The 27527-nt window shown below is 41.0% G+C and overlaps 1 protein-coding gene and 1 long non-coding RNA gene across 14 annotated transcripts in view; one reads left to right on the top strand and one right to left on the bottom strand.

Annotated features, from left to right (window-relative positions):
* Nucleotides 1–27527, bottom strand: part of ZNF385B (zinc finger protein 385B) — a 302949-nt gene that overhangs the window by 116838 nt on the left and 158584 nt on the right. For all 13 annotated transcript variants that reach the window (XM_078393837.1, XM_072980833.2, XM_072980858.2 and 10 more), the window contains one exon: nucleotides 7909–8051. In XM_078393837.1, the coding sequence (XP_078249963.1) occupies nucleotides 7909–8051 (143 nt within the window). The remainder of the gene's footprint in view (nucleotides 1–7908; nucleotides 8052–27527) is intronic.
* Nucleotides 17634–26089, top strand: LOC144589365 (uncharacterized). The gene is made up of 2 exons (XR_013545455.1): nucleotides 17634–20443; nucleotides 25882–26089. It is a non-coding gene; the product is annotated as an uncharacterized LOC144589365 (long non-coding RNA).

The following is a 27527-nucleotide window of genomic DNA, read 5'->3' as shown; positions in this document are numbered from 1 at the left end:
ATGAAAACAATATTTGAAGGTAAAATAGGAAATGTTATTAAATATTTCGTGCCCTCCCCTCGCTTACCAAGGGCGCGAAAAGGCTGCGGCCGGCCATTTCGGCTGTTCCGGCGGCCATTTTGAAGCCGCGGAACAGCTGATCGCAGCCATTTTCACGCCCTCGTTCAGCGAGGGGAGGGCGCGAAAATGGCTGCCGGCCATAGGGAAGCATCACTGAACGGTGAGTATTCGGCCCAAATGGAACACATTAAGCCATGTTTAATGCGTTCCAATGGGTTTTTTCTTACCGCTCAGCGATGTTTCACACAGTGAGGGTAAATCCGGGACAGATTAACCTCGCTGTGCGAGGCAACACTGTAATCTGAATTCCCAGCCAGTCAAATTCTGCATAGCACCCTCCACTTCCCTGTTCTCTTTCTCTTTTGCTTCTCTTTGGATTAAAAAAGAAGTGAGTAAACTCTTCAATGAAGAGTTTACGAATGTCATTTGCCGTTGGGAAATTGTGGACACAAAATGCCTATTGTGCCAGGTGCAAACATGCTCTCTCCAGTCCAGGAGAGCTGGCATTTATAGCCAGAGGTTATGGAAGTTTCGAAAAGCACTAGCTGCAAGGGGCGGAACAAACATGCAAGTTCCAATTTATCTGCTTCTGTAGTGCCCCTGTTTAAATTCTGCCCTAACCAGATGTACAGCTTCAGCAGCTATGAAAAATGGCTCTTGGTACAGATATGCACTCCTGCATGCCCAGTGTCTCATTCAAATGAGTTTGTGGGGGAAAGATGCCCTATATTCAGCTACTGTGATGAAAATCAGTAAACATGACAGTAGCAAAGCTTTGTCATGGAAATGTACCATTTCCGCTATAAAGCACTAAGTTTAGGCATTGTTTGAATGCCAATCTGAGTCAACACCCCTCCTCCACCATTTCTAACAATGAAAACAATGAGGACAATCTGTGCAGGTGCAGAACAAACCCATTAGTGTGAGTCACAGAGACCACAAAGAAAAAAGAGGAAAAATCCTGAAGTATATGGATGTGTTGCTGGAGACAAGGCCAGGTATTGTATTACTGATTACGAGGTACAGATGTGAAATCTGAACAGTGAAGACACCAGATTTTTTTTTTGGGGGGGGGGGAGAGCAATTCATTCAAACAATGGTGCTGGAGGAGAGCTTCATGGATCCTGCAGACTGCCAGATGGACAAGTAAGTGAGTTGTAACATGATCTCTCAGTAGAAACAGAAATGACTAAAATGTGGCTATTATACTTAATATGATGTTGATCAGAAGGCAAGGCTAAGGCAAAAGGAAATAATGCTCAGGAAAATGAAAGAAAAGAAATGAGAAAGGAAGTCATGTTTGCAAGATCTGAGGTGGGCGATTTAATTACAAGATATTTGGAGGTTGTTAATTCATAGGGTCACCATAAGTTGAACACAACTTGACAGCACATAACAGCAGAAATTGGGCTCTAATGCTTAAATAAATGACCATCAACCCATAGAAAAGGAGCCATATATCTGTGGGTCCAGACACAGACACATTTCTGTTTTCCTGCTATTTCCCTGCCACTGCTACCTCTGTGAGTTTTTCAGTTTTATCCTACCATGTTTCATCAGTTGTAGTCCATTTTATTGGATAAAGTCAAGCCCTCCACAGTTCTGTCTCTCATAACCAAAATGAGAATATCTGAAGGAACTTCACCAAAAGGCTGTCTGAGAGGAAGGAGTATGTGTAACACAAAACGATCAATGTACGCCAAATCTTTTGTTTCCTAACTGTAGCTTTTCAGGGAAGGAATCAGAATATCCAAAGATATGTTTTTCTCCTCTTGCTTGCTCTTCTCCCTCTCCTCCTGCTGTGTGCAATGTTTGTTTTCATTTGTCTTAAAGAAAGACATCAGTTCAGGTTGCAACAAAAGAACTTTAGTTGTAAAGTTGCCAAGTAAGTGTAAATTTTATTCTATGTAAAGCTACAGGATAATGAAGTCGATAAGGTATGCTTCATTTCTAAGCAAATGCAGCATGATGCGTCTACCCTGATTCCCATAATTACAGAGTGCATCAGGAATTCTTAATTCAACAGACATCTTCCTGAATTGCATAACTGTTTTCACTAATCAGCACGGATATTGGGTTTCAAGAAAATCCATTTCCTTTCCTTTCCTATTTTTCTTAAATATAACCTGGATCCAAAGATGCCCTTTGTCAACAGAAAGTTTCTTCAGCTGTGAAGGGCTGTCTATACACTAGTTTCAACCCCTGGCATTTACAGTCCCCCCCCCCCTCTCTCTCCCTCTCCCCCTCCTTCCTTTCTTTGGAAGATCAAATAATATGGGTGGGAGAGATACACTGAAAATCCTGGCAATCCTGGGGTAGACAAATAAAGAGCAATACTTTTTTCTTGCATTGATTCTTAATTGCTCTGGTCTTAGGAAAGACAAATGCATGATAAATAAGAAATGAAATACAAAGGGACCCCAAATTCTACCTTGGCTTTGTACAAGCTTTTCCTCTGGATCTTTCTATGGCCCTCCAGAGTTGTTCTGTCACAACTGTATTGTCCTCATTCATTACATTTCTTTACTAGAATGCAACTAGAAGCCTTTCATGAACTTTTAAAGCATGGATTCACAGAAAAACACCAAGAACATCTTTTTTCCTGCTCTGGCTTTGGCAATTCCAAGGCATGAAAATTATTTGTCAGGTTTTAAAGGAAAGGAACATAGTGGCAATTGGCATGTTTAGGAAAAAATGTTGTCAGTAAACATTGACTTTTCAGAAAACAAACATGGAATTGAGTACAATCTGCAGCAGACTAGGGAGAGTTGGAAAAGAAATGCTGTACTCCAAATGCCCATTTTCATAACTGTATGCCGCTTTATACTGCTGATTTGCATGTCCCCAGAACAAAATGCCTAGAAGCGCGGGGGGAATGATACTAAAATCTGAATACGAAATGTTGAACGTTAAAGACCTCAAGATTCCAAAATACAAATGGGAGGCTGTAGTAGTTTATACACCATGGGAATTAAAACAGCCTTCTCCTAAAATCAATTATTAATGTTTCGCCATCAAAATCCATTAACTGACATCTTTGAAAAGCATGGTAAAAGTTAATTTCAGAGGAGAATCAATGACAGACAGCTCCTTGAAGTTTGAACAAAAAAAAAAATCAAACCTAAATCATAAATGGAGAAGATTAAAGACAAAGGTCTTTTAATCCATAAAACTATAAATAATCCTGTAGATCAAAGTAAACAGGAAGATGCTTATTTGTTGGATGATGTAATGTGCTTAGATGCTAGCAAAGCCTCCTTTTAAAGATCTTTTTACCATTTTTATATAATGCTTTTATAAATACATGTACAGTGGTGCCTCGCTTAATGACGTTAATTCGTTCCAGGGAAATCGCTGTAGAGCAAAAACGTCGCAAAGCGAAATAAAAAAGCCTATTGAAATGCAATGAAAACGTTTCATTGCGTTCCAATGGGCTGAAAACGCACCGTCCTGCGAAGATCCTCCATAGGGGTGGCCATTTTCAGGTGCCTATAAAGTGAAAAATGGTTGCTAAACACAGTGGGAGCCATTTTGTACACCCGGTGGACATTTTGAAACCTGACAATCAGCTGGTTTTTATCATCGTAAAGCAAAAATCGGTTCCCAAAGCAGGGAACCGATCATCGCAAAGTGGATTTTCCACATTCAAACCATTGGTTTGCGATCGCAAAAATATCGTCATCAAGCGGATTCGTTGTTAAGCGGGATAATCGTAAAGCAGGGTACGACTGTAATATATATCTAATATACACAAAAAATATTAAAGCTACCTTTGTGTGTTATTTTGTTGATGAAATGTGCATGTCAGTGGTTTGCAAATTTAATAAATAAAACATCTGGTGCTGTCATCTCAATTCCAACTCATGGTGACCCTTTCCAGAGTTCCCTTTGGTATAGAGCAGTCCACTCAGAAATGGTTCACCTTTCACATTTCTCCTTCTGAGGGTGCTCTGGAATTTTGCAGCTTGCAAAAGGCTGTACAGGCTGGCTCTTCTCCCAAGGATGCAAAGTGGGGAACTGAACATACTGTACATTCCGTGAGACCAAATGAGCAGATTGATGTGACTTTAGAAATCTTTTGTAGGCAACACTTTCTTTCCGATAACCATGGGATGGACATTTTGGTAAAAAAAAAAAAGTCTCCATTTTGAGCTTCCAAACTGCCTTACCACAACTACTTGTTCACCTGGCCTGAGGGGCTCGAGCCACAGAATTATGGAAAGATAACTGCTTCTTTCTTCACCCTTTTTGACCATGTCTGTGTCAAATTAGGGTGTCTGACCAAATCAATCTGACAAGGAATTTTCAAACCCGATGAGATCCTTCACCTCTAGGCAAGAACAAGTCAGAGTGTTATTATTTTGCTAAGGTCTCCATAATCTGTTGAGCACTATGGTCAGAATTAAGCCCTTTACTTTCACTGGATTGCAGTGCTTCTGCCAGAAGGGGTGACCAACCCCGTTTCTCCTGCAGCGCCCAAAAATCCTGATCCAGGGACCTGTGGAGCTGAGCATACGAGGTTAGTGGCAGGCAAGGCTGCAGAAGAAATGTCTGGAGAAGTAAGTCTTAATTCCACTGGTGTTGGATACTACTGGACCATTGGTGCTTGATGCCATCTAATCGCAACAAATGACGTGCATGCTCATGATCAGTTTCGCAGCAGTACCCCATGAAACTTAGAGAAATTATGTATATGTCATAGGAAAAAATTTATCGATGTTTTGTGGAATTTTTTTTCCTACATAACGGACAGAAGCAAAGAAACACTCTAGTGACTGTCATCCCTATTTAAATAACCGTGTGGCACATATTTTTTATCAGATCCTCCGATTCGGCTGCTTTGAAATGAACACATTAATATTTAAAGATATTGCATATCCTGGTTTTCATGATAAGACTGCATTGCTAGGCCTGTCAGCAGAATTTGTCTGCAAGTAATACAGGAAGCTCCCCTGTTTTCTCTCTCTCTCAGGTGCACAAATACAGAACGCTACCTTATGAAGGCAACATCTGGTATTGGTTCTGTACTGGCAGGGCTGATAATCTAGTTTCTGCCTGCTGAAACTACAGCCACCATTATCATGTTTTGACTCTCTTACAACTATCATGAGTGTGCAAGTTGTATTTGCTCACTGATCAGCATTATGCACAATACGACCTGAATCACTCTCCTTTTTTATTGTGATGAGCTTGTTCTTTACACAGTAGGTCTCTACTGAATTGTAGAACATGGCAATGCTGGCTCTGTAAATACATAAAACATGAGTTTTTAACTAATGTACAATATTGTTTTATATGAACATTCTCTGGACCATACTTTACTAATAGATCATAAAGCTATCTGGAATCCATCTTCAGAAATATGAAGAAAACATTTGCTACAATTAAGATTTTAAAAGTAGAATACTGATCTTTTGCACCTAAAATAAATGCCCCAACATCCCAGCAATATGGTTGGAGATAACATTTGCAATGCACCTTCTAATTTTCAGCCCCACCCAGGCTCCGTCTCTCTCTCTCACGACTTTGACCCTGTGTCCGTGCATGATGCCGCCACCACCACCACCCCCGTGTGCTGGGTTCCTTTGCAACTGAAACCGAAGGAGTTAAACGTGATTGCTGCATGGAGGAGGAAGAGAGCTGTGTACAGGGAGGCAGAGACTCACATGCACACATGTATGCCCAGCTTAGAAGGATGCTTGATCATTTACAGTGGACCCATGACTTACAGACGGCTTGACTTACAGACTTTTTGAGTTACAGACTTCTCTGGCTGCAAAATTTAGGTTTGACTTGCAGACTGAGAATTGACTTACAGACCAGAAAAAACCCAAAATGGAACAAAAACGGCCTGTTACGGGATTAATCGGTTTTCAATGCACTGTAGGTCAATGGAGACTTGACTTACAGACTTTTTGACTTGAGAACCGCCTTCCAATACGGATTAAGTTCTCAAGTCAAGACCCCAGGAGAGGAAAAAGAACTGCTCTCCTTCAGACTGACATGCTATACACAAGTCAGTATTAACCCTGTGATTACTCTGATTGTATGCTTGTGTCTCTTTTGCACCCTCCTCTTAATTTATTAAACTTCCAGAAAGAGGCTGGGTGCTTTGCAGAGATTAGGAAAGGTAATTCTTGCCTCCTGGTTTGTAGTGGAAAGTGAGCAATATGATAAATAAGTAAAAAAATAATCTTCCAGCACTTGATGGAGATGAAGACTGATGAAGCAATTGAGAGATTGGAGAGGGAATTCAAATGGTCAGGAAGAGCAAGGGGAAATTCCTGCAGGAAGAGGCAGAATTTCCATCCTTAAAATGAAGCCTGCTGATGGGAGAGAAACATGTCAGAAGAAATTGGAGAATGGATATGCTTAAGATAAGTAGGACACATTTGAACCAAGACTTATATAGTGTTGTTTGTTAAACAGATGAACATGACGGGTTTTAGGGAGGAGGGAAAGGGCTTCTTACCATAGACCCACTTTTCCCAAAACACTGCTGGCAAGCTCTAGTACTGTATGTATTGTTTTGCAACATTGTAAAATTCTGCACTGAAACATATACAAACTGACTACACTGTCATTAGAAAGATAACCAAGAGATAGATATAAAACCAGAGAATCATAGAATTGGAAACTCATCTATTCACTTCCTCCCCCCACTTCAACCTCCCACATTTGGTTGCACCACCTGCCCTACTCACAAAGCCGATCACCAATGTGACACTAGAATACATGGCACAGCAATTCAGATTATCATGAACACAGACTGCATGCTGGAAGGAAAAACAAGAATGTTCTCTTTCTTCACTGACCAAGACCTAGAGCGTCAATGCAAACAGAGAGGGAATATAAAACAACTACTGTATTTAATAGCAGCTGCCTAACAAGGCAGAACACCCAAACTGGTTTCGGCAAAAGTAGCATAAAGAGATATGCAGGAAAAGTGTGAATAGGTGGCATCAAGAGAGTGAATGGGTGCCATCTAGAGAGATGCCAAAAAAGTGGGTTTGCAAACAATAAGGAAGGGGTTGGACATAGCTTGGCCTCATGAGATGCAATAGATTTTTATTATAGGTTTTTCACATTTGTAGCATTGCATATCATTTGGAAATTTTCATAACATAACCTTCGACTGTTAGAATTACATTTTAAGTAACTAATTACATTGCTTATTGCTTTTCCTTTCTTTTAAAGAACAACCCTCTATACCTACAAAAGTAGGAAAATCTGAATCTCTTTCAAATGTCCCCCAAACATTTTGTAGTACGTTCACATACAAGGAAAGCACATGGGAGATAACTAACAATGTTGTTGCGTGTTGCATCTTTTAAAAACAGAACCATTGCTATACTCCTGTTACTTCCCATAGTAACACAGTATAGATAATCATGTTACTTGTAACATTTTACTTCCTAGCTCTGGAATCACACAACAGCTGAAATTCAAGGGACCTAGAGTTGGGTCCCTTGAATCAGTGGGGATTTAGTGTGATTCAACATCTGCGTAAGTTCCATTAATTCAATGGGCCTATTCTAGTTGTGATTTACTACTAGAGTTCAGCCAATACTTTGTAAAAGAGGCTTCTATTACAGTTATGCTTGGTTAATAGAGCACAAAATCCACTACACAGAGAAAGCACTTTGTATTAGCGAGAAGCGACACAAAACTAAGCAACACGATGGCTAAAATGCCCAGCTCCACAGAAACCGGCAGTGACCACAAGGACAATTTTCTTGTGAAATCAGTGGTCCCTCATCAACAAGAACACGGTGGAGTGTCCTTCGCTGTGCATAGCAAAGAAAGCAAAGAAGTAATGGAGAAAAAAGGGCAACCTTTACTACTTACAGTGTTAAAATTGGGGAAGAGTCCAACAGTCGAGCTGCCATCCATTGGGAAGGACACATACGGCTTGCCATCCAAAGGGGGCTGCATCACGAGTGCAGGTGTTCGGACGAGGGTGGGGAGTGTTGCAGTATGGCACGTACCACCTGCGGAAGGAAATAAAATTGGAAATAAAACTTTCATAGACATTGCAGGCAAACCACCATCTTCCACCAATGCATCCTGTTTGAATTAAGAATCCAGAGCAAGAATGAATGCAATTCTGAAATTATTGCTTTCACAGGAGAGCACAGAGGATGCTTACACCCAAGGCGGGAAAATGTGGAGTCCTGGGACCAATGTTCTGCCCCACACCAGATCCCTGGATTTTCAAGAAATATAAGGGGGGGGGAGGCATTTCTGGTTTCCAGATCACCATTTTATGAGAATGCTTGGAAGGTTAAAAAAAAAACATTACATGGCAAAATAGCATTTTGCACCTTTTTTCAATTGGGGTTATTAGGGTCCTTTGAAAACTGGGCCACATTTTACCCACTCACATAGTCTACATCATCAGAAGTGTTCAGATTCTGCACAAATGATGTCTAGCGCCTAAACTGCATTGACAACTATAACAAAGGCCTGTTATACAAAGAGTGCTGTGCCTAACCGGAGTACTATGGATGAACACCTCTAAGACTGCGATGCTTCCACTGTTCATTGGCGTCTTAGGTGATCACTGCCTACAGAATCTTATACTGAACTAAAACAGAAGGAAATGCTTTCTAGCCACCAAAGGGCGGTTTAGATTTTGCCTGTCCATAATTTGGTGCTGTTGTATTTATAAGTGCCTCTCAGAGATAGGATATTTACACCAGATAAATGTAGCTGTTCTACTGACACATTTAGAGACATCTCAGTACAGAGAAGCAGCACGTTGTAACAAAACTATAAAACATGTCCAGCTTGGAAAGCAGTGTTGCAGTTGATCCACTATGTGTGAATTTTATGAAGATGGGCATGACGTGAGGTACAGTAAGTTCCACCGGAAGCTGCAGGTAGAAGTGCATAAGGATACATGGTACACGGGAACGTGACTGAAGATGCCAGGACCTTTTGTACTATCTGAAAACACAATACACGAGATTGCAGAAAACCTGGATGAATGGCATTGGTTCATAATATTGGACACCTCTTTTGACTCCAGTCAAGCCTTGATGCTTCTTCAACTAGCAACGTCCTACATTCAACCCTTTTCAGGGTTTCACTCCTCACTGGCCACAACTCCTCTCAGATGCAAACCATTACTCCTAGATGTGTACCATCCTGTGTTTATTGTCTGGGGAAACAGTAATAGTGCCTATTTCATAATAAGCATGGCGCAGAGCATATGGGAAGAATTAGATTTCTGCTGGTGCGTAACTATGGGGTATCACCTAGTTAGCTAATCCATCTCAACTCCTTGCCCTTATTCAGAACAATTTCAAGTTAGTTACAGTTCGTACTCATACTTTACTTCACAACACAGTAAGTGGGTGAGTGGAAAATATAGACGGCAGAAAATGTATTTTTTTTATTTCTTCCTTTGTGGCTAACTACTGTTACTTCTTTGCTACTAAACTACTAGAAAGTGGTCCTATTCTCTTAACATTAGGATTTTTTAAAATGCTTCTTCTGGCTACTGCAGCTGTTACTCCTTAACATGTCTTCTTTATTTTTCCCTTATGTACAGTGGTGCCTCACTTTACGATTGCCCCGTTTAACGACAAAAGCGCATTATGATGAACTTTTTGTGATCGCAAAATAATGTTTCCTATGGGGGGATTTCGCTTTGTGATGATCAGTTCCCTGCTTCAGGAACCGATTCTTCACAAAACAACGATTTTCCAATAGCTGATCGGCAGTTTCAAAATGGCCACCGGGTAAACAAAATGGTCCCCCACTGTTTTCTGGGATGGATTCCTCACTGCACAGGCAGCGAAAATGGCCACCCTATGGAGGATATTCGCTGGACGGTGAGTTTACAGCCCTCTGGAACGCATTAAATGGGTTTTAATGCATTTCAGTGGTTTTTTTCTTTTCGCATTACGACGTTTTCGTTCTACAGCGATTTTGCTGGAACGAATTAACGTCGTAATGCGAGGCACCACTGTACTAGAGTCCCTTAACATGTAGAGCTCCTACAGTTTCTCTTAGACCTTCTGCTTCTTGTTCACTATTTTAATCCTCTAGGTCAGTGGTTCCCAAACTTAAGGTCCCCCAGATATTCTTGGACTAAAACTCCCAGAGGCCTTCACCACCAGGATTTCTGGGAGTTGCAGTGCAAGAATATCTGGACATTCAAGGTTGGGAACCACTGCTTCAGATTAAATTATCATGTACTGTATTTGACAACATTTGATTTTTAGATCGCTATTGCAATTTTAATTTTTTGTTAATAAAAATTAAATTTCCACCTACTCTTTTTGTAATTCCTTGTGGCACCCTGCTCATTTTGGCAAGTTGCACCTTAAGAAGAGTACCTCATTTTGTTTCATTTCTTCTTATTGCTTTTGTTTAGTTCTGATTTCCCAAGTTTTGTTCTTCTACAAATAAAAGAGCCTGGCAGTATTTTTTTAAATATTTCTCTTTCATCATTTTCGATGGTGTCATGCTGAAGCACGGTTTTGGATCAGCAAGAGAAAGTGTATATCTCCAGACTAGCTCTTTAATCTTGAGAGCGAAGACCAAAGTTTAGCTGAAATGCATGTGTGACCTACTTCGTCGATGATGCAGCTGTTGTTGCCCATTCTGCTGAGGACTTCCAACAACTCATGAATCATTCTAGCAAGGCTTGCCAAGACTTTGGATTAACGATCAGTATGAAGAGAACACAAGTCATCGGCCAGGGTATGGACTCACCTCCCTCTATTACCATCTCCACACAAGAATTGGAGGTTGTTCATGACTTTGTGTACCTTGGCTCAACGATCTCTGACACTCTCTCCCTAGATGTTGAGCTAGATAAACGCATTGGAAAAGCAGTTACCATGTTCTCTAGACTCACAAAGAGAGTATGGCTTAATAAGAAGCTCACAGCATATACCAAGATCCAGGTCTATAGAGCCTGTGTCCCGAGCACACTCCTGTATTGCAGTGAGTCCTGGACCCTTTGTGCACAGCAGGAGAGGAAGCTGAATACAGTACCTTCCATATGCATTACCCCTGACACATTTTTGGCATCGCCTGGCAGGAAAAAGGTCCAAATAGAGTAGTCCTAGACCGAGCTGGAATTTTTAGCATGTATACATTACTGAAACAGCGACGTCTACGTTGGCTTGGGCATGTCGTGAGAATGGTTGATGGTCGGATTTCAAAAGATCTCCTGTATAGAGAATTGGTGTAGGGAAAGCGCCCCAGAGGGAGACTACAGCTGCGATACAAGGATATCTGACAGCAGGATTTGAAGGCCTTAGGAATGGACCTCAACAGATGGGAAACCTTGACATCTGAGTGTTCAGCCGGGAGGCAGGCGGTGCATCATGGCCTCTCCCATTTTGAAGAGACCCTTGTCGCAGGCCGAGGCAAAGAGGCAGTCCCGAAACCAGCAAAATCAGGGAGCTGGACAGGGGACAGATTGTATTTTTCTTCAGTGTGGAAGGGATTGTCACTCTCGAATTGGCCTTCTCAGCCACACTAGACACTGTTTCAAATCCTTTATTCAGAGCACGTTACCAAAGTCTCTCGAGGCTGAAGGATGCCTCAGCATTTTCAATTAACAAATGCTTACAACCTCGTTCTTCTGTCTATTGTCTGTTCTTATGGTAAGTCAATTTCTCTTGTACTTTCTGTAAGGTTTCTTATTTTTATGCATGCATATATGACCATATTTCAGTACTTTGGATTTCTCTCTGCTGGCTTGTACAGTATTTCCAATTCTCATCAAGTTTAAGATTATTACATATCTTCAAATGTATTCATTGTCTGGCTCTTATCTCCCGTTTCCCGACCTGCTCCTTTTTTTAGATGTGAGTGATCATGAAAGCCTAAATACCACCAATGACTGAAGACCTAACCTTTCTTCTAATGCCTCCTGGTCTTCCGAAGTACAATTACTGAATCTTTTCAGTACTTCTTCACAATTTTTCTAGTTCTTTGTTGCTTGTCAAAACTCTATGCTTCTTTCTGTAGTTTTATTCCTGTGTCTCTTCTTTTACTGCCTCCAGTTTCTTATTGTCCTTTTGCTGGCAAAGAAACATCTTGCTGAAGCAGGTCTTTGGCAACTAAATTCACTTGTGGGAGGAGAAGGGACTTGCAAATGATAAGTGCTATTTCGTTTACTGATGTGTGATTTGAATTGTGCTTTAAATTCTTAATGTTTCCATTTAATTTGTATTTTATATGTGACTGTATTACTCAGTATTATTGCAAGATATCATGAACCAAACATTTTTGGGAGAAAGCAGAACATAAATCTAATATAAATAAACATGTTGTGTAGTATCCAGTTGTTCTTGGCATTTCAAGAACAACAACATTGTTGTATGGATAAAGTTCAACAATATTTTAACAAGTATCAAATACATCCTCAGTGCCTCACTGATGCTCAGCCTTGCCACTTTTGGACCACAAATAAAAGAGGAAACACAGAACATTTGATTTATCAATTTTATGTCATGGCTATATGCACTGTTCACCAGGCTATCCCTGACATCTTGATGTACAAGTTTCCATAGTCAGAATGGATGTATCATGTACATTTCTCTATCCTGAACCCATTCTAGCAAGTACAGTATCTTAAAAGGCATCCAGTGGTAAACTGCATATGGCTTAACCATAAACCACAAGTAAGTACATCCATGACACTGAGGGAGCATCCATGCCCTCCTCCAACCCCACCCCCAAATTATAAGCTGAACTATCTAACAAGGCAACCTCAGTCTCTGACATAACTTAGGATTTTCTACAGAAAGCTCAAAAAAGTGTGCCCCCCCCCATGCAGCTAATGAAAATCTTAAAATCTTAAGCACTTCTATGAGAAGGAGAGCATTCTTCAACAAGAAACCAAGAGGTAAAAACTTCCATTCAGAAAGAGCGAGCTGCTTAGCAAGTACATACTGCATAATGTTCTGTAGTTAATGGATGCCATGTGATTCCTCTAGATAATATCAATTAATTAAACATTTAACTGAGGATTTTATTAATTACTAAAATCAAGTACATGAAAACATACGTAGGTTTTATTAAAAGCATTTATATTTATCATAGCGGTGTCATAAAGCCATTAGGCTAACATTATGTAGCCTTCAAGCTCCAGCAAAATAGCTACCAAATTCACTATCTGCTCTCTCACAACCCCAGTCAATGAATCAGTTATATTATTTGGCAAGCAAACAGCTTCATAATCCACCTCCCCCACTTTTTTAAAAAAAAGTTCAGACCACACGGTTTATTATCTTCTTCACTCGGCTCATCAATACGGCCCCAACTCCCATTAGTCTCATCTGGTAATCTGTTGCTGAATGCTCCTCTCCATATTTCTCTATAATTCTTATATTAATGAGCAGTAATTTGCCTTCCCTCATTATGCCAAAGCTCCTGAGTTTTCAGAGTGAAGTGATTCGCCTTCCATCAGTCTGCAACCACATTCCTCGCACCTCAAAGGCATGCTTCCCCACCCCCTTCCTCACAGAGAACGTTAAAGCACCATGTCATCATTATTATGAACTGAAGAGCCAGCTCACAGCCAGTACTCTTTTTGCTCTCTATAAAACAAAATGAAAAGGCCATGCCCTTTCGAAGATGGGGAAAATATATTCCCATGACAAGTCTCAGGATTCCCCCCAGTCTGCAAGGCCAGTCCCCATGTGGGCTCGGGCATTCTGAGAGCTGTAGCCCAAAAAATAACTTTCCAATGGAGTCCCATGAGCTTCTTCCCAGGCTCCCATGGCTTGCCAAGCTATATAGAAAGGCCTCATACCGAACACATATGCTTGCAACTTGGTGATCAATGGAAAAAGAGAGAAGAAGAAGAACTGGAAATCAGAGTTGAAATGAGTAGTCCTGCTGTTCTTTGCTAGAGGCACACAACCTTGCATTCTTCAGGGCCAGCAAAACTTGACTGGTAAGGAGACAAGAGGCACCATCCCCTTGGTACAATTGCTTCACACATCGCAAAAACTCAGAGATTCTCCTCCACAGACTGTGCAAGGACATTTCAATAGGTACAGCAACAAGACACTCCCATTGTAATATTTGACTCCAGTGCTTTGTGTTCTAATTACTCATTGATGCCATGCATCAGCCCTCAGAATGTGCATGCCCACCCCCTTTTTGGAAACTGCCATCCATCTCAGGGAAAGAATGGTAGGGGAAGGATAGGGCCACATCTCTAGAGATTCCAGTGTGGGTAAGATCCTGAATATGTTGTGAACATGGAAAATCAGATATGCAGATGATACCACTCTGATGCCAAAAAGTGAGGAGGAATTGAGTACAAAAAAGGGCCTGAAGCTCAACATCAAAAAAACTAAGACCATGGCCACTGGTCCCATCACCTCCTGGCAAATAGAAAATATGGAGGCAGTGACAGATTTTACCTTCTTGGGCTCCATGATCACTGCAGATGGTGACAGCAGCCACGAAATTAAAAGACACCTGCTTCTTGGGAGGAAAGTGATGACAAACCCAGACAGCATCTTAAAAAGCAGAGACATCACCTGGCCAACAAAGCTCTGCATAGTCAAAGCTATGGTTTTTCCAACAGCGATGTATGGAAGTGAGAGCTGGACCATAAAGAAGGCTGACTGCCAAAGAATTGATGCTTTTGAATTGTGGTGCTGGAGGAGACTCTTGAGAGTCCCCTAGACTGCAAGGAAATCAAGTCTATCCATTTTGAAGGAAATCAGCCCTGAGTGCTCACTGGAAGGACAGATCCTGAAGCTGAGGCTCCAATACTTTGGCCCTCTCATGAGAAGAGAAAAGACCCTGATGTTGCAAAAGTGTGAGGGCAAGAAGAGAAGGAGACGACAAAGGACGAGATGGCTAGACAGTGTAATTGAAACTAACAACATGAATTTGACCCAACTCCAGGAGGCAGTGGAAGACAGGAGGGCCTGGTGTGCTCTGGTCCATGGGGTCACGAATAGTCGGTGTGAAGGAGAACAGGAGACAAGTGTGCTATCCTCATCAGCGAGACCAGCAAAAGAGGAAAAAGATATCAAAAAGGGTGACATAAAAGGAATGACAGGAGTGTTAGGGGAAGGGAAGAAGAACATAGAATTCTGCTTAGTGGAGGAGGGAGAAGGAAGGAGTTAAAACTCTCTCTTTGGGAGGAGGACATAAAAGAAGGGGAGAAAGGAGGTTCGGGAGCAGAGTAGTGGAGAAAGAGAGGTGAGGGAGCAAGACAGAAGTAGAATCTGAGAAAGGTAATCAGAGGTATGAGAAAGCATGTGACCGACTTAAAGAATTTCCCAATCTGAAAGTGGAGGCTTACTTCCAAATCCAGAAGTTCCAAGGGAAGAAGAAATGGTCTACGAAACCCAGGAATGGACTGTGATAGTGTTTTCACATGGTCAAGGATGTGGGAGAAAGGTGATACGCCCCGATCCAGCATACAACACCCCATTGAAGGAAGGAGACTGGCCACGTCACCCGTGCTGTGGGATGGTATGCACGATGAGGAATGCTCCCCTGCGCAAGATTACCAATCGTGAACGGTTTGGTCCAGCCCCGTAGTGAATGGACAACAGTGGACCCTCGACTTACGGAATTAATCCGTTTTGGAACGGTGGCTGCAGATCGAAAGGTCGAGGCTCCATTGACCTACATTGAAAACTGATTAATCCATAACCAGCCGTTTTTATTCCATTTTTTCCCCCGATCTGTAGGTCGATTCTCCTGCTGCAAGTCGAAACTAAATTTTGTGGCCAGAGAAGTCTGTAACTCGAAAAGTCTGCAAGTAGGGCCATCTGTAAATCGAAGGTCCACTGTATTGTTGAAAAAAAGGTCTGCGTTGACTAGTTATGGACATTTATCAGATTTGTCTTTTTTTTACCCTGTTGGCATTATAGCTGATACTCTGGGTGTTAATAAAATAGAAAGTGAGAATCCTTTAATTCGGTCTCAGCCTGTTCTTCCCACCAAATGTGAGGAACTGCCATTTGTTTCAAAAGAACCCAATCACAGTTGGACACGACTTAACGACTAAACAACAACAACATGGAAAAGAAAATAATACAGCATCTTATTTCAGTCACCATGACCTCACTCCAGGGCTGCTAAAAATAAAAGTCCAGGTTTGTTCAATATGACTACAATTTAAAAATACATTAAAAATACCCATTGTTAATTAAACCATCTCTGAGACAGGTATGATGATTGTTCTGCCATTAATAAACTTGTTTGGGTCCTGGTGGTATGGGCAGTTGTTCCGGAGTCCACACCCATGTCTTCCAAGCACTGAGGTGACTAGCATTTTGAAGATGATTGCAAAGTTGAAAATGGAATAATCACAAACCGTTGTTTAATATCCTCACCTGGCTGAATATGTTCCTACTTTGAGAAGAATTTACCCTGACAGATAATGTGCTTAAATACTATTGCCTTTCCTCCCCCATTGTTTACTGAATGCAAAACTTTCTTTAAAATCTTTTTAAGTAAGTCAGTGCTGGTAGTTTGCATAAGCTTGAGAAGCACATTGACAGTTGTGCTTAATTATCTGTAAGTCAGGAGCTTATTCAAGTGTATTCATAAATACGAAAGGAGGAAAAAAAGGGGAGGGGGGAATGCTAAAGGCACTCTAACATGCAAATATCATCCTCTTTAAGCCTGCAGTGAAAAATACATCATCAGGAAAAGTAAACTGCAGAAAATGTCTGAAGTTTTAATAGCTTTTACTCTGAATTATTAGCTCCATAGAGTCCAGTATGTTATTCACATATTTGATTTAATGGCATCATCTTCCTTCCAGTTACCAAATGTTACAGTCTGTTAGGAATCCCTGATGGCTATCGATCATCCATCTGCATATGGAAACATGTTTGAGTGAAGCTGTCCTGAACCATACAGCAATTTGGCTAAGTGTTATCCATCAACAGGGCAAAGGGTTAACAGAAAGGGGGAGTGTTCCTGAAGGACATCAGCTCTGGAAATAACAATACCCAAGAGAGTTTTCATTCAGGGGGAGGGGGAGCAACATTAGTTACTCCAAGAAGTGTGCAGAGACAGAAGGAGTGGGAGAGACTTTGAAGGTTTCAGCTGGAGCTGGCTGATGGGTAATGGATCCTTTGCGAGAAGAGCTAGGGAGGGAGGAGGCTGCAACGTAGGATCAACAGTCATGTTGCTGGTTGTAGGCGTGTTGCTTTATTTTAGAGCATGGTCCTATGTATGTTCATTCCCACAAGTCCCCCCTCCTCCATGTCTAATGGGATTTATACAGAGGGAAATCTGTACAGGATTGTAGCTTTAGAAGAGAGAGAGAGAGAGACACACACACACACACACACACACACACACACACACACACACACACACACACACACACACACACACACACACACACACACACACACACACACACACACACACACACACACACACACCCCCCCCTGCAAATATATATTAACCTTCTTCTCGTTCCTTCTACTCTGAGGGCACTGTCAAAACAGTGTTTCCCTCTTTCTCTCCCTAAACATTCCTGACAATACCAGCAGGTTAAACATAACCAGAGGGGCTGGCTATATTCCCTTCCATCAAGAACCATCACATCAAAAACAGAACCCCGCCAACATTTCCTCTAAAGGTCAGGCCCATTTACACCAATGCCCAATCAAATTTGTATGCAAATTGGACCCCAGCAAGAAAGAACACTGGCACAAGAAAGAATCGGCTGCCAGTGTTCATTACAATTTTGAATGGAACAGATGTTTACAATTTAATTAGCATTTTAATGATAAGGACAATTTAGTGTAGAAAACACAGATTGTTTTTAAAGTATTGGTAAACCTCAGGAACAAATATCCATATAAAGTATTTATATTCTGTCTTCTGTGGAATCCAGTGTAGTTTATTGAACAGAATATTATACAAGACGTAACATGCAAGGAATCCCAGTCCCAAACCACTGAATAACCAATGTAGCTCTTCAATCCTGAAAAATGAGGATTAAACCATGCCTATAAATACAGGCAAAACACATCTGTCTCCTGAAAGGGGAGCAGAGAGAGGAAAGATTATTTCCTTTTCAGCCCCTTCTGGAGTGGCTCTTTCTGCAAGGCACTGTGGTTGCTGTAGAAAGGGATACTTGACCAGTCAAAGGGGTTCAAGCAAGGTTTTCTGGCTGAGGGGAAGGCTGCATTTCCCTTTCACAATGGAGTTTCTCCACAGAGAGGAGCCTCAAAAATCAGACATCATCCAGTCAGCGATCAGATCTCAAGGCTCAAGCAAGCGCAACATAAGAAGTCAGGAAAAATCACATGCTACAACTAAAGGGCACCTTTCACCATCTGTGGGAATATGTCTTCAAAAACACAATAACTGTATTTTCTATTTTAACTCAAGTTATTGTTGGTCCATGGATTGACATCACATTTCAATCCTGACCTGCTTCAATCATTTCCCACCCAGACCTTTTCAACCATTTCATACAATGCTTTCATAGAAGAAATATGTTGTCATGTTCACATGTACACTGCTGTTTTTAGTTTTATTTAAACACCACATTATCTAGACGAAAAGTTGTGGGTTTTAATGTTTTTTTTTATCAAGAGTTTGTTTGGATTGTCAAGCTTAATTAGCACTCCTTATTTTCTCCCTTACCATCCACCTACCCCAACAACGTTTTCCTCATGTTTTCCAGTGATATGTTTTCACTTATTGAAAATTGCTTCTTACGGTTCATTTTTTTTTTAAAGAGAGGGAAACAAAGGGAGAGAAGCATGGACATAGAGGAGGAAAAATAGAACAGTGGAGGAAAGGGGTGGCTAGAGAGCTGATCTATTTTGTGGTGGGGCTTGGGCCAAATGCTGCCCACCCTTGGTATTGTTGTTCATTGGTCTGTCTTGCATGGTGCTGTGTTCAGCAGCTATTATTGTTATTATGTGCCATCAAGTTGGAACCGACTCACAGCGACCCTAATAGGGCTTTCAAAGTAAGTGAGACATTTAAAGGAGTGGTTTTAACAATTCCACTCCCCCAGTGAGCTTCCACGATTGAGTATGATTTTGAACTCTGGTCTCCAGAGCCCTAGTCCATCCCTCTATCCACTACCACACAGCTATTACAGGCACAGCTTTCTTATTTTTGTACTGTTTTAGAAAACTTTGCCAAATGGGGTGAAATATGGCTTTCGGGGGGGGGTGTTGGTGGCATGTGGAATGAAGCATCTTCTTATGGGTTGCCCGTGTTAGGAGGTTTTAGTTGGGCAGCTGATACTCAGGGTGCTCTTGGACTTCCAATTTTGTAAGATTATGCATTTGCCACTAGTGTTGTTCTTCCTAACAGTTCTCCCTACCCATCTATGTATCAAAGCTCTTCTCTTGGAGATTGGAACTTCCATGTTTTTGGACTGCACAACTCAAATCTGCGTACTTTCAGATTTTGCTTTCTCCCTACCCCCGAGAAGGGCTTTGGAGCTATTTAACTGCACCATCAGTTTTCTCTGGCTTGCTTCCTGTTGGTGTGTGTGTGTGTGTGTGTGTGTGTGTGTGTGTGTGTGTGTGTGTGTGTGTGTGTGCGTGTGTGCGTGCGTGTGTGTGTGTGTGTAAAAAGGAAACTGTTGCAGTGCTTCCTCAGAGTCACTAATGAAATCTGGTTGCTAGCATACTCAGTCATACTAGAATAGATCTACCGTGCCAGTGGGAATTGGATGAGTCAACTCCTCTGTAATTCCACTGATTCAAATGGGTCTCCTTTAGTCACTAGTCAATTGAGTCACTGCCAGAGTAAGTCCATTTGAATCTAAAGAACGTATGGAGGAGTTAGTTCACCAAATCCCCACGGATTCAATGGACCCACCACCTGTCAAAGGCAATCCATTCCATGATCAAACTGCTCTTACTGCGAGGAGGTCCTCTGTAATAGCTCCTCAAAACCAACTTCCTTGTAACTTGAATCTATTAATTGGGGTCTTCCGTCTGGAAATATTAACATGTATGCGACTGCATCACATAGTTGACTCAGGTATATTTTGTGGTCTATTAAGACTCTTAAGATCATCTTCACATGTATTACTGCCAAGCCTGATATCACTCATCCTATGTTCTTGCACCATATTTTTTTCTGTCTAACTGTAGAATGTTCTATGTATTATTTTTTTAAAATCATCTGTATAGATGAAACCAATTTTGTTCTTTTCAGCTGAGTTCTACCATCTGTTAAGATCTGCCCGAATCCTGCCTGCATCCTCTGAAATTTTAACTACCCTCCAGCTTTGGTGGCATCCTCACATTTGACAAGCATCTGTTCTACTCTGTTATTCATGAAGATGTTGAACCACACCAAGTGCAGAGAAGAGCCTGGAGGCATCCCAGTTGTCACTTCACAGCAGAATTATGAGGCATCATTGCTGAGCATTCTTTAGGTACAGTCTTTCAAGCAGCTACAGATCCACCCAACACAGCAGGCCCCCAATATCTGTTGGGGATCGGTTCTAAGCCCCTGCCCCATGAATGGCGAAAAATGTGGAAATAGTGAACCCTATACATACTATGGTCTCTGGCACCCTTTAGTGGCCAGTTCTGGTAAACACGCCTTGGATATATATATAAATACATATTTCTGGGTTTATTTATTTATTATTTTCAGGCAGTAAATAGTGCCTTATATATACAGAGGATGATTTTCAATCAGCAGATAGTGATCCCACAGAGAGGGGGTTCTACTGTAGTAGTATCCTCTAGCCCAAATTTGACCAAGAATATTGTAAAGGAACTTGTCAAAAGCTATGCTTAAATCAAGATACACAACCTTTGCAGCTTTCCTCAATCTATCAAGTACTTCTATATATATTAGGAATAGCCAAAACAGATAAGATTAGTTGTGTAACTTGTTTTTGAGAAACCCATAATGGTTCTTTAGGAACCACCGTATTCTCTCTTTCCCTCCCTTAGAAGCTGATGAAAAGCTCCTGAGCAGCAAAAGCCAAAATATTTAAATAGCATAAGGCGATTCAATTATCTTGGAGAACTGAATAACAGCAACAAATTTAGCAACAGCTACAGAGAAATAAGGATTTTTATTTTCTAGTAATGTCCTGATAATCTTTGTTGCAACTCCTTTGACAGAATAATATTCAATCTTAAATATAAAAGGATTTGGCAATAACAAAAAATAGTTAGATGGAAAAAATATGATGGGACTGACACACTATTCTTTTTTATGTGTTTATAGACCAACTATTTAATTACTCGTTCTAGAACCTTTCCTGGTATTAATGTCAGGCTCACTGATCAGTAGTTGCCCTGATCCTCCTTCCCTCACTTTTTTTTTTTTTGTGTGATGATGGGAATAACATTTGCTCACCCCTGGTCTTCTGAGAAAAGACTGCTCCCTAAGAATTTTCAGTATTTACTGGCAGGAACTCCGAGATCAAATTTGCAAGTTCCTTTACTACCTTCAGATGTAGCTCATTTGGCCCTGGAGTCCTGAATTCATTCAAAGAAGCTGCGTCTTTTCATACCACTTCTCTACCCACCTTGGACAACAGTTCCCCTCATTCATTGCCTTCTTTATTCCACTTCCCACATGACCAAGTACTGTTTTTCTTTTGTCAGAAGACAGGGAGCAGATACTGAGTTGGCCTTCCTTCTCTTTGTCACTTTGTTTAACATTTCTTCATTCTTTCCACGCAGTGGAGTGAATATTTCCTCATTCTTCTACTACTTGGTTTGAGCACAGCTGAAAATACTTCTGTTGTTTTTTTAAAATCTGTCTTGCAAGCCAGAGCTTATTCTGAGCTTTAGCCGATGAATTTGTTACAGTGGGGTCTTGACTTGAGAACTTAATCCGTATTGGAAGGCGGTTCTCAAGTCAAAAAGTTCTCAAGTCAAATCTGCATTTCCCATAGGAATGCATTGAAAACCATTTGATCCGTATCTGCTCTTTTCCGTCCATAGAAACTAATGGGAAGCTGCTATTCCGCCTTCAACCACTAGAGGGGGATATTTTGTTTCTTTTTTCCTTAGGTCAAGAAAGGTTCAGGGAAGGCAGGGAAAAGACAGTCCAGGCAGTACCAGGCAGTCTGAAGACTGTCTCCCAATCCACTCTCTAAACGCTGGGAGGAGTGAGGAAGCAGACAGGCACCCTTTTCACTGGCCAACAGTTAACTGAAAGTTCAAATTTTGCACTTTCCCTGCCTCCCACGTGGTTTTTTTTTCAGTTCTTAACTCAAATCTAAGTACTTAAGTCAAGTCAATATTTTCCTATGAGAGTGGTTCTTAAGTCAAAATGTTCTTAACTCAAGCCGTTCTTAAGTCAAGACCCCACTGTACTTGTCTGCACTTCTCCTTGTTAATTCGTTCCTCTTTTCATCTCCTATATATGTTATTTCAAATCGCATTTCAGCTGAAAGCAGCATGTGCAGATACCCTGGTTTCTTTAGACGCCTCACAGTTTCCCTTCTTGTATGCCATGGGACTGTGTGTTCACAACCACCTCTAACAAATTTCCATTTTTAAAAGTATTTCTAGGCATGAGATCTCACTATTTCCTTAAGCTTCCAGAAATAAGTCTTCTTAAAATCCAGAATGCATGTCATATTATGCCAGTTCCGACCTTCCTCTGTATCACCTATCCGAGGAGGACATGTCCACTGCTTCCATATTGTTGACCAATTCTCCCCTGTTGGTGACGAGCAGATCAAGGTTATTGAATCCTTTTCTCACTTCTTCAGCCTTTAAGAAGAAGCTGTTGTCGGCAAAGCAAGGAATCCTGGTATCAGAGTGGCAGAAATCTCCCACTGCTACTACATCTCTCTTCTTCAAATATTTGATAATCTGATCTAGGAGGGCATCATCCAAGTGTGTAGTCTGGTTTGGAGGTCTGGAATGAATGCACATCGTGATGATGCTGGACTTCCCCTTTCCTTTTTACCAAAATGCTCTCTACCAGCCAGCTATGCTCCAAGTCATGGACCTTCCTATAGGTATTCGTGTCTTTTCTGTATAATGGTACTTTCTTTCTCATCAGTCTATATTCCTTCTGAAAAAGTTATATCCTTCAGTTGCTACACTCTAGTCATTATTGCAACCAGGTTTTGGTTAAATTAAATTATATTAAATTATAGCTGCTTTTCTCTGTTAAGAGTTCGACCTCATGTTGTTTCTCACATGTTATTTATTGATAGAGAGACATCTGAAACCATGGGTGACCACCTTGAACTGCTTCCTTGTTGTCCTTCCTGTCCATTGGTAGATTCCGGTTCTACTCCTCCAGTTTCTGGTGCATCACTGATATTTCGTACCCTCCTGTCCTCTGAATTATCATCTCCCTTTTCTTCAAGATCCAGTTTAAAGCCCTCATGACCAGGTTCCCAAGACTCTTAGCAAACACTTTTATTTCCAACCACTGTGAGGTGCAACCCATCTCTTGTTATGGGTCTTACTTCATGAAATCACGGCCCAAGAATTTTCCTGATAAAATCATCTGCACAGCCAGTTGTTATTTGAGTGCATCTCTTTCCACTGAATTAAAGCCAGAATATTAAAAATCAAACAAACCTCACTTAATCAGCTATAACTTAAATAACAGGACCAAGAAAGGCATAAAAACAATTTCCTTCTCTGTGTGGAAATGTGAGGGGAAGCATAATCCACAAAAAAATTCAGCAGTGTGAACTCCTAGCTGCTGTCTGAGCTTTTCAGTAGCTCTGTGATGTTTATTTCATTTTATTTTAAGTTAAAGGAAGAAATATTGCTTACTCTTCTCTTTCCTTCAAAAAATACAATTTCATAGCCATATCTGAATTAGATGAGGAAGTTTCCATTAGAGTGTGTATTTCTATTTTAATTTCTAACTGCTTATTATTCTCTATTACTTGTCTTGATGGTTACTGACTCTTTAGGCATTAGAGAATCATAGGGCTATGATTTCCCAACTTCTAAACTGAAATGTAAATAAATACTCTGATTGAATTTTCCTCATTTAATTAACACAATTATGGTGAAAAAAATGTATTTTTGGACTGACAGAAGAGTAGCAAGCGCTAATTCTTCACAAAACAGTTTAAAGTGGAATAAACGGTGCAGAACGGCAACAAAGCCCGGAATGCGGCTGGGAGCCACTCCATCAAATGTTGGCAGCTATAAAAAATATAGGTTGAGGAGCCCTGGAACTGCAAAAATGGCTTAAGAGTTGCAGGTGATCTGCAGGCCACATGAAGCTCATTTCTCTCTAGACTGCAGTTGACTGAAGATAAAGGCAAATTAGGAGTGGCTTGGACCAGTTGGGTTATCTGTTTCAAGGGTGGGAAAGCTTTTGGTCTTTCAACTTATTTAACCTACAGCTCCCATCAGCCCCACTTGGTGGGAGTTGCAGACCCACACATCCCAAAGCCTGCAGTTTCTCCAGCCCTGCTCCATCTGGTGAGTGCTGACTGTAACTGCAAGCAAAGGCAGCATCTCCCTGTAATGTCTGTTGCTTATGCCTCAGACAGTTCAATTTCAGCATATCCATGACTTCTAGAGTCAAACACCAAGACTCATATATATGATCCCAACAGGAATGCGAGCAGGTCTCAAGTTCACCTCCGTATCTTTGGTGCCAAGTCCAGAGTTTTAGTCCCTATTAAAAACAAGCTTTTCCCTCCCTCAGGAAAAAGGGATCGGGTGAGTGGGTTCTACGCCACGAGTCGCATTGGAGTCATTGAAAAGGAAATATCAGTCAAGCCAGAGTCGCATCACCAGTGCGACTTAGGTGTGATTTGAAAATGAGTTCCGTGACTCAAGTCCTCAACGCTGGGTCCAAACAGGGCATTGTTCAACATATATATACCCTGTGACCAGAACTACTAGTAGGCCAAAGCCTATGACGAGAAGATCATTTTTTACTCTCACTGTTGCCCAATCAGTGCTTCCTACAACCCTCTTAAAACAAAAGTACTCCACATTCACAAATACATAAATGAGCAGCTAAAAAGGTATAGGAAGGGCCAACAACCTGAAAAAGGACTTAAATAGAAGCATGTGGGATCAGAATATTGACAGCTATCAGTAATGATATCAAAACTCAGTTTCCCAGTTCACTGGCATGTATTCCATAGATTTCCACTGGGATATTGCTGGGGAAAGCAACAGAGGCGGGTTGCTGCCCTATCCTGCCTGTGAACATCTTGTAAACAAATGGCCGGCAGATGTTGGGGACAGAATGCTGAGCTTCAAGGAGCTTTGGTCTGGCCTAGCAAGGATCCTGCATTCGTCTTTTTTAAAAGGCGATATAGAAATATTGGCCGTTAAGACAAGTTTTTCCCTACTCACTCACATCTCTTTGTAGCTCTTCTTCCGACATCCAAACTCACTCAGTTTTATGGCTGCCATATTATTCAGATTTTCGATTTGGGTGTTACACTTCAGCAAATGTGCACAGGAAATGGATGTATTCAATTCCCAGTCATTAGGAAGCAGAGACTGGCAAAATTACTTCCTCAGACTCCAGCTCTCAGAATCCCCTGGGTAGCATGTTCAGTAACTACTCTGGCTGAGGGATTCTGGATCATGTAGTCCAAAAGATATATTTTCAAGTTCTGCTCTGAATTTTCGTGCTCTACTACAATAGGGCCTGAAGAAGGTGAAACAAAGCTGGTGCTGATGGGGTGAGGAATATAGGAGGGAGGTGCCACATTGGATTGGCACTTGCTCTTGTACGTGTGCGTGCATTTGTGAGTGTGTGTATGCAAAGTCAAATATGGCTACGAATGTTAACCTAAGGTATTTTCTAGTTATAATAAAAATATTTGATCTATATCTCTGAAGGAAATGACACTTTGTATTTTCCTTTATTTCTGCAATTTGCCCTCACTCTCAGGTGCACAGAGTTCTGACTCCTGTCCTCTGAAGATGCCGGCCACAGAGACTGGCGAAACGTTAGGAAGAAAAACCTCCAGAACATGGCCAGACAGCTCGAAAAACCTACATCAACCATCAGATCCCGGCCATGAAAGCCTTTGAGATTACTTTTATTTATTTATTTATTTATTGTGTTTACAACTTTTCAAGAGCAACTAAAAGTAAACTATTTCTTATACTTTAGTTCAGCTTAAGAACACAGTTACTATTTTACCTTTGAAGAGAGTTTTGTTATTTCTTCAAGGGTCTATTTTGAAAAAGTTATCAGCAACAATCCAGAAACTATATTAAACCTATGCCTTCTAGTGCTTACATTTACTCAAGCTTCATTGCTCTCTACATCTTTTACTGCGGTTATCTTATGATATACATATTAAAAAAACAAACAAACTGGTAAGGAAGCCTGGAACAATCTTCAGAGTGGCAGAAGCCAACATTTCAAATGGCAGTTTAAAAAGATTCATTCATTAAAAGTAGCTGCCAGTCACTTACTAAATTTTTAGGGTTTTTTTCTGCAAAAGGATGTTCATAATAATTTTCACATTCGCTGCCTTACACAGGATGGATTTCATTTTGACATCTGCTATTTTGACATCTGACATTGTTGTACTTATTTGCTTTTCAATATTTATAATCACAAGTAAAGGAAGTTCTCCCTAGCTGCAGCATGTAATATAAATGCACGCTTATCAGAGCTGGCTCTTTGTCAAGCTTAAGCAATTACATAAATTAAAAATCAGTTCTGGCTATATTTAGGAAACATATGATGCCTGCTGTACAAGTATGATTTACTTGAGAGAGTACCAGGAATACACTGGCCTTCCTGAAAATCTTATTTTTGAAGGCTTCGAAAGCAAACAGTACAAGTCATTGAACCAGATTATAAACTCACAGACTGGCCCTTTAAAACACAAATTATTTTACCACCGTTATTACCAATGACACATGAGAAGTCGAATAGTTATTTCCCAGCACTTCCATTTAAAGGATCTAGGGAACAGAACTGGGAAAAACATCTGCCCAAAAGTTGAAAAGCCACAGGTACTAACTTTCCCAAGTAAGACTCTAGTTCGCATCATAGCCACTAGATTTTGGGAGTTACAGGAATTGTAACTGACCCATCTGAAGGGCACCACCGTGGAAACACCTGCGATAAATTAGCAAACAGTCCGATTAAAGTTGATTTTGTATGTTCAGACACACAACTACCTAACACATACAAACATTTTTGCTGCATCAAATAAACACTAGAATATACAGTACATAGAAGCCATAATGTATACTTGCTGCCTGTGGAAGATGGGGGTAAGAAAATCTCAGTTGGACATACCATCATGTGAAAAAGAAAGTAAACCTTCTTTGACTTCCAAGGTTTTACGCATCAGGACATTTTTGCCGCCTGATAAGCGAGGGCAGGGCGTGAAAACGCTGTGGGCGGCCATTTTGTTGACCCGGCAGCCATTTTGGAACTGCCAATCAGCTGTTCCCAAAACATTGCAATGCGAAGATCGGTAAGCGAAATGCTTACCGATCATCGCAATGCGATGTTTTCCCTATTAAAACATCGCAATGCGATCGCATTAGCAATCGCAAAAAACGTGTCGC

The sequence above is a fragment of the Pogona vitticeps genome, chromosome 1 (genome assembly GCF_051106095.1).
Source record: "Pogona vitticeps strain Pit_001003342236 chromosome 1, PviZW2.1, whole genome shotgun sequence".
NCBI classification, from domain to species: domain Eukaryota; kingdom Metazoa; phylum Chordata; class Lepidosauria; order Squamata; family Agamidae; genus Pogona; species Pogona vitticeps.
Note: the sequence above shows the minus strand (reverse complement) of the source record. Positions and strands in the feature narration are given on the sequence as shown.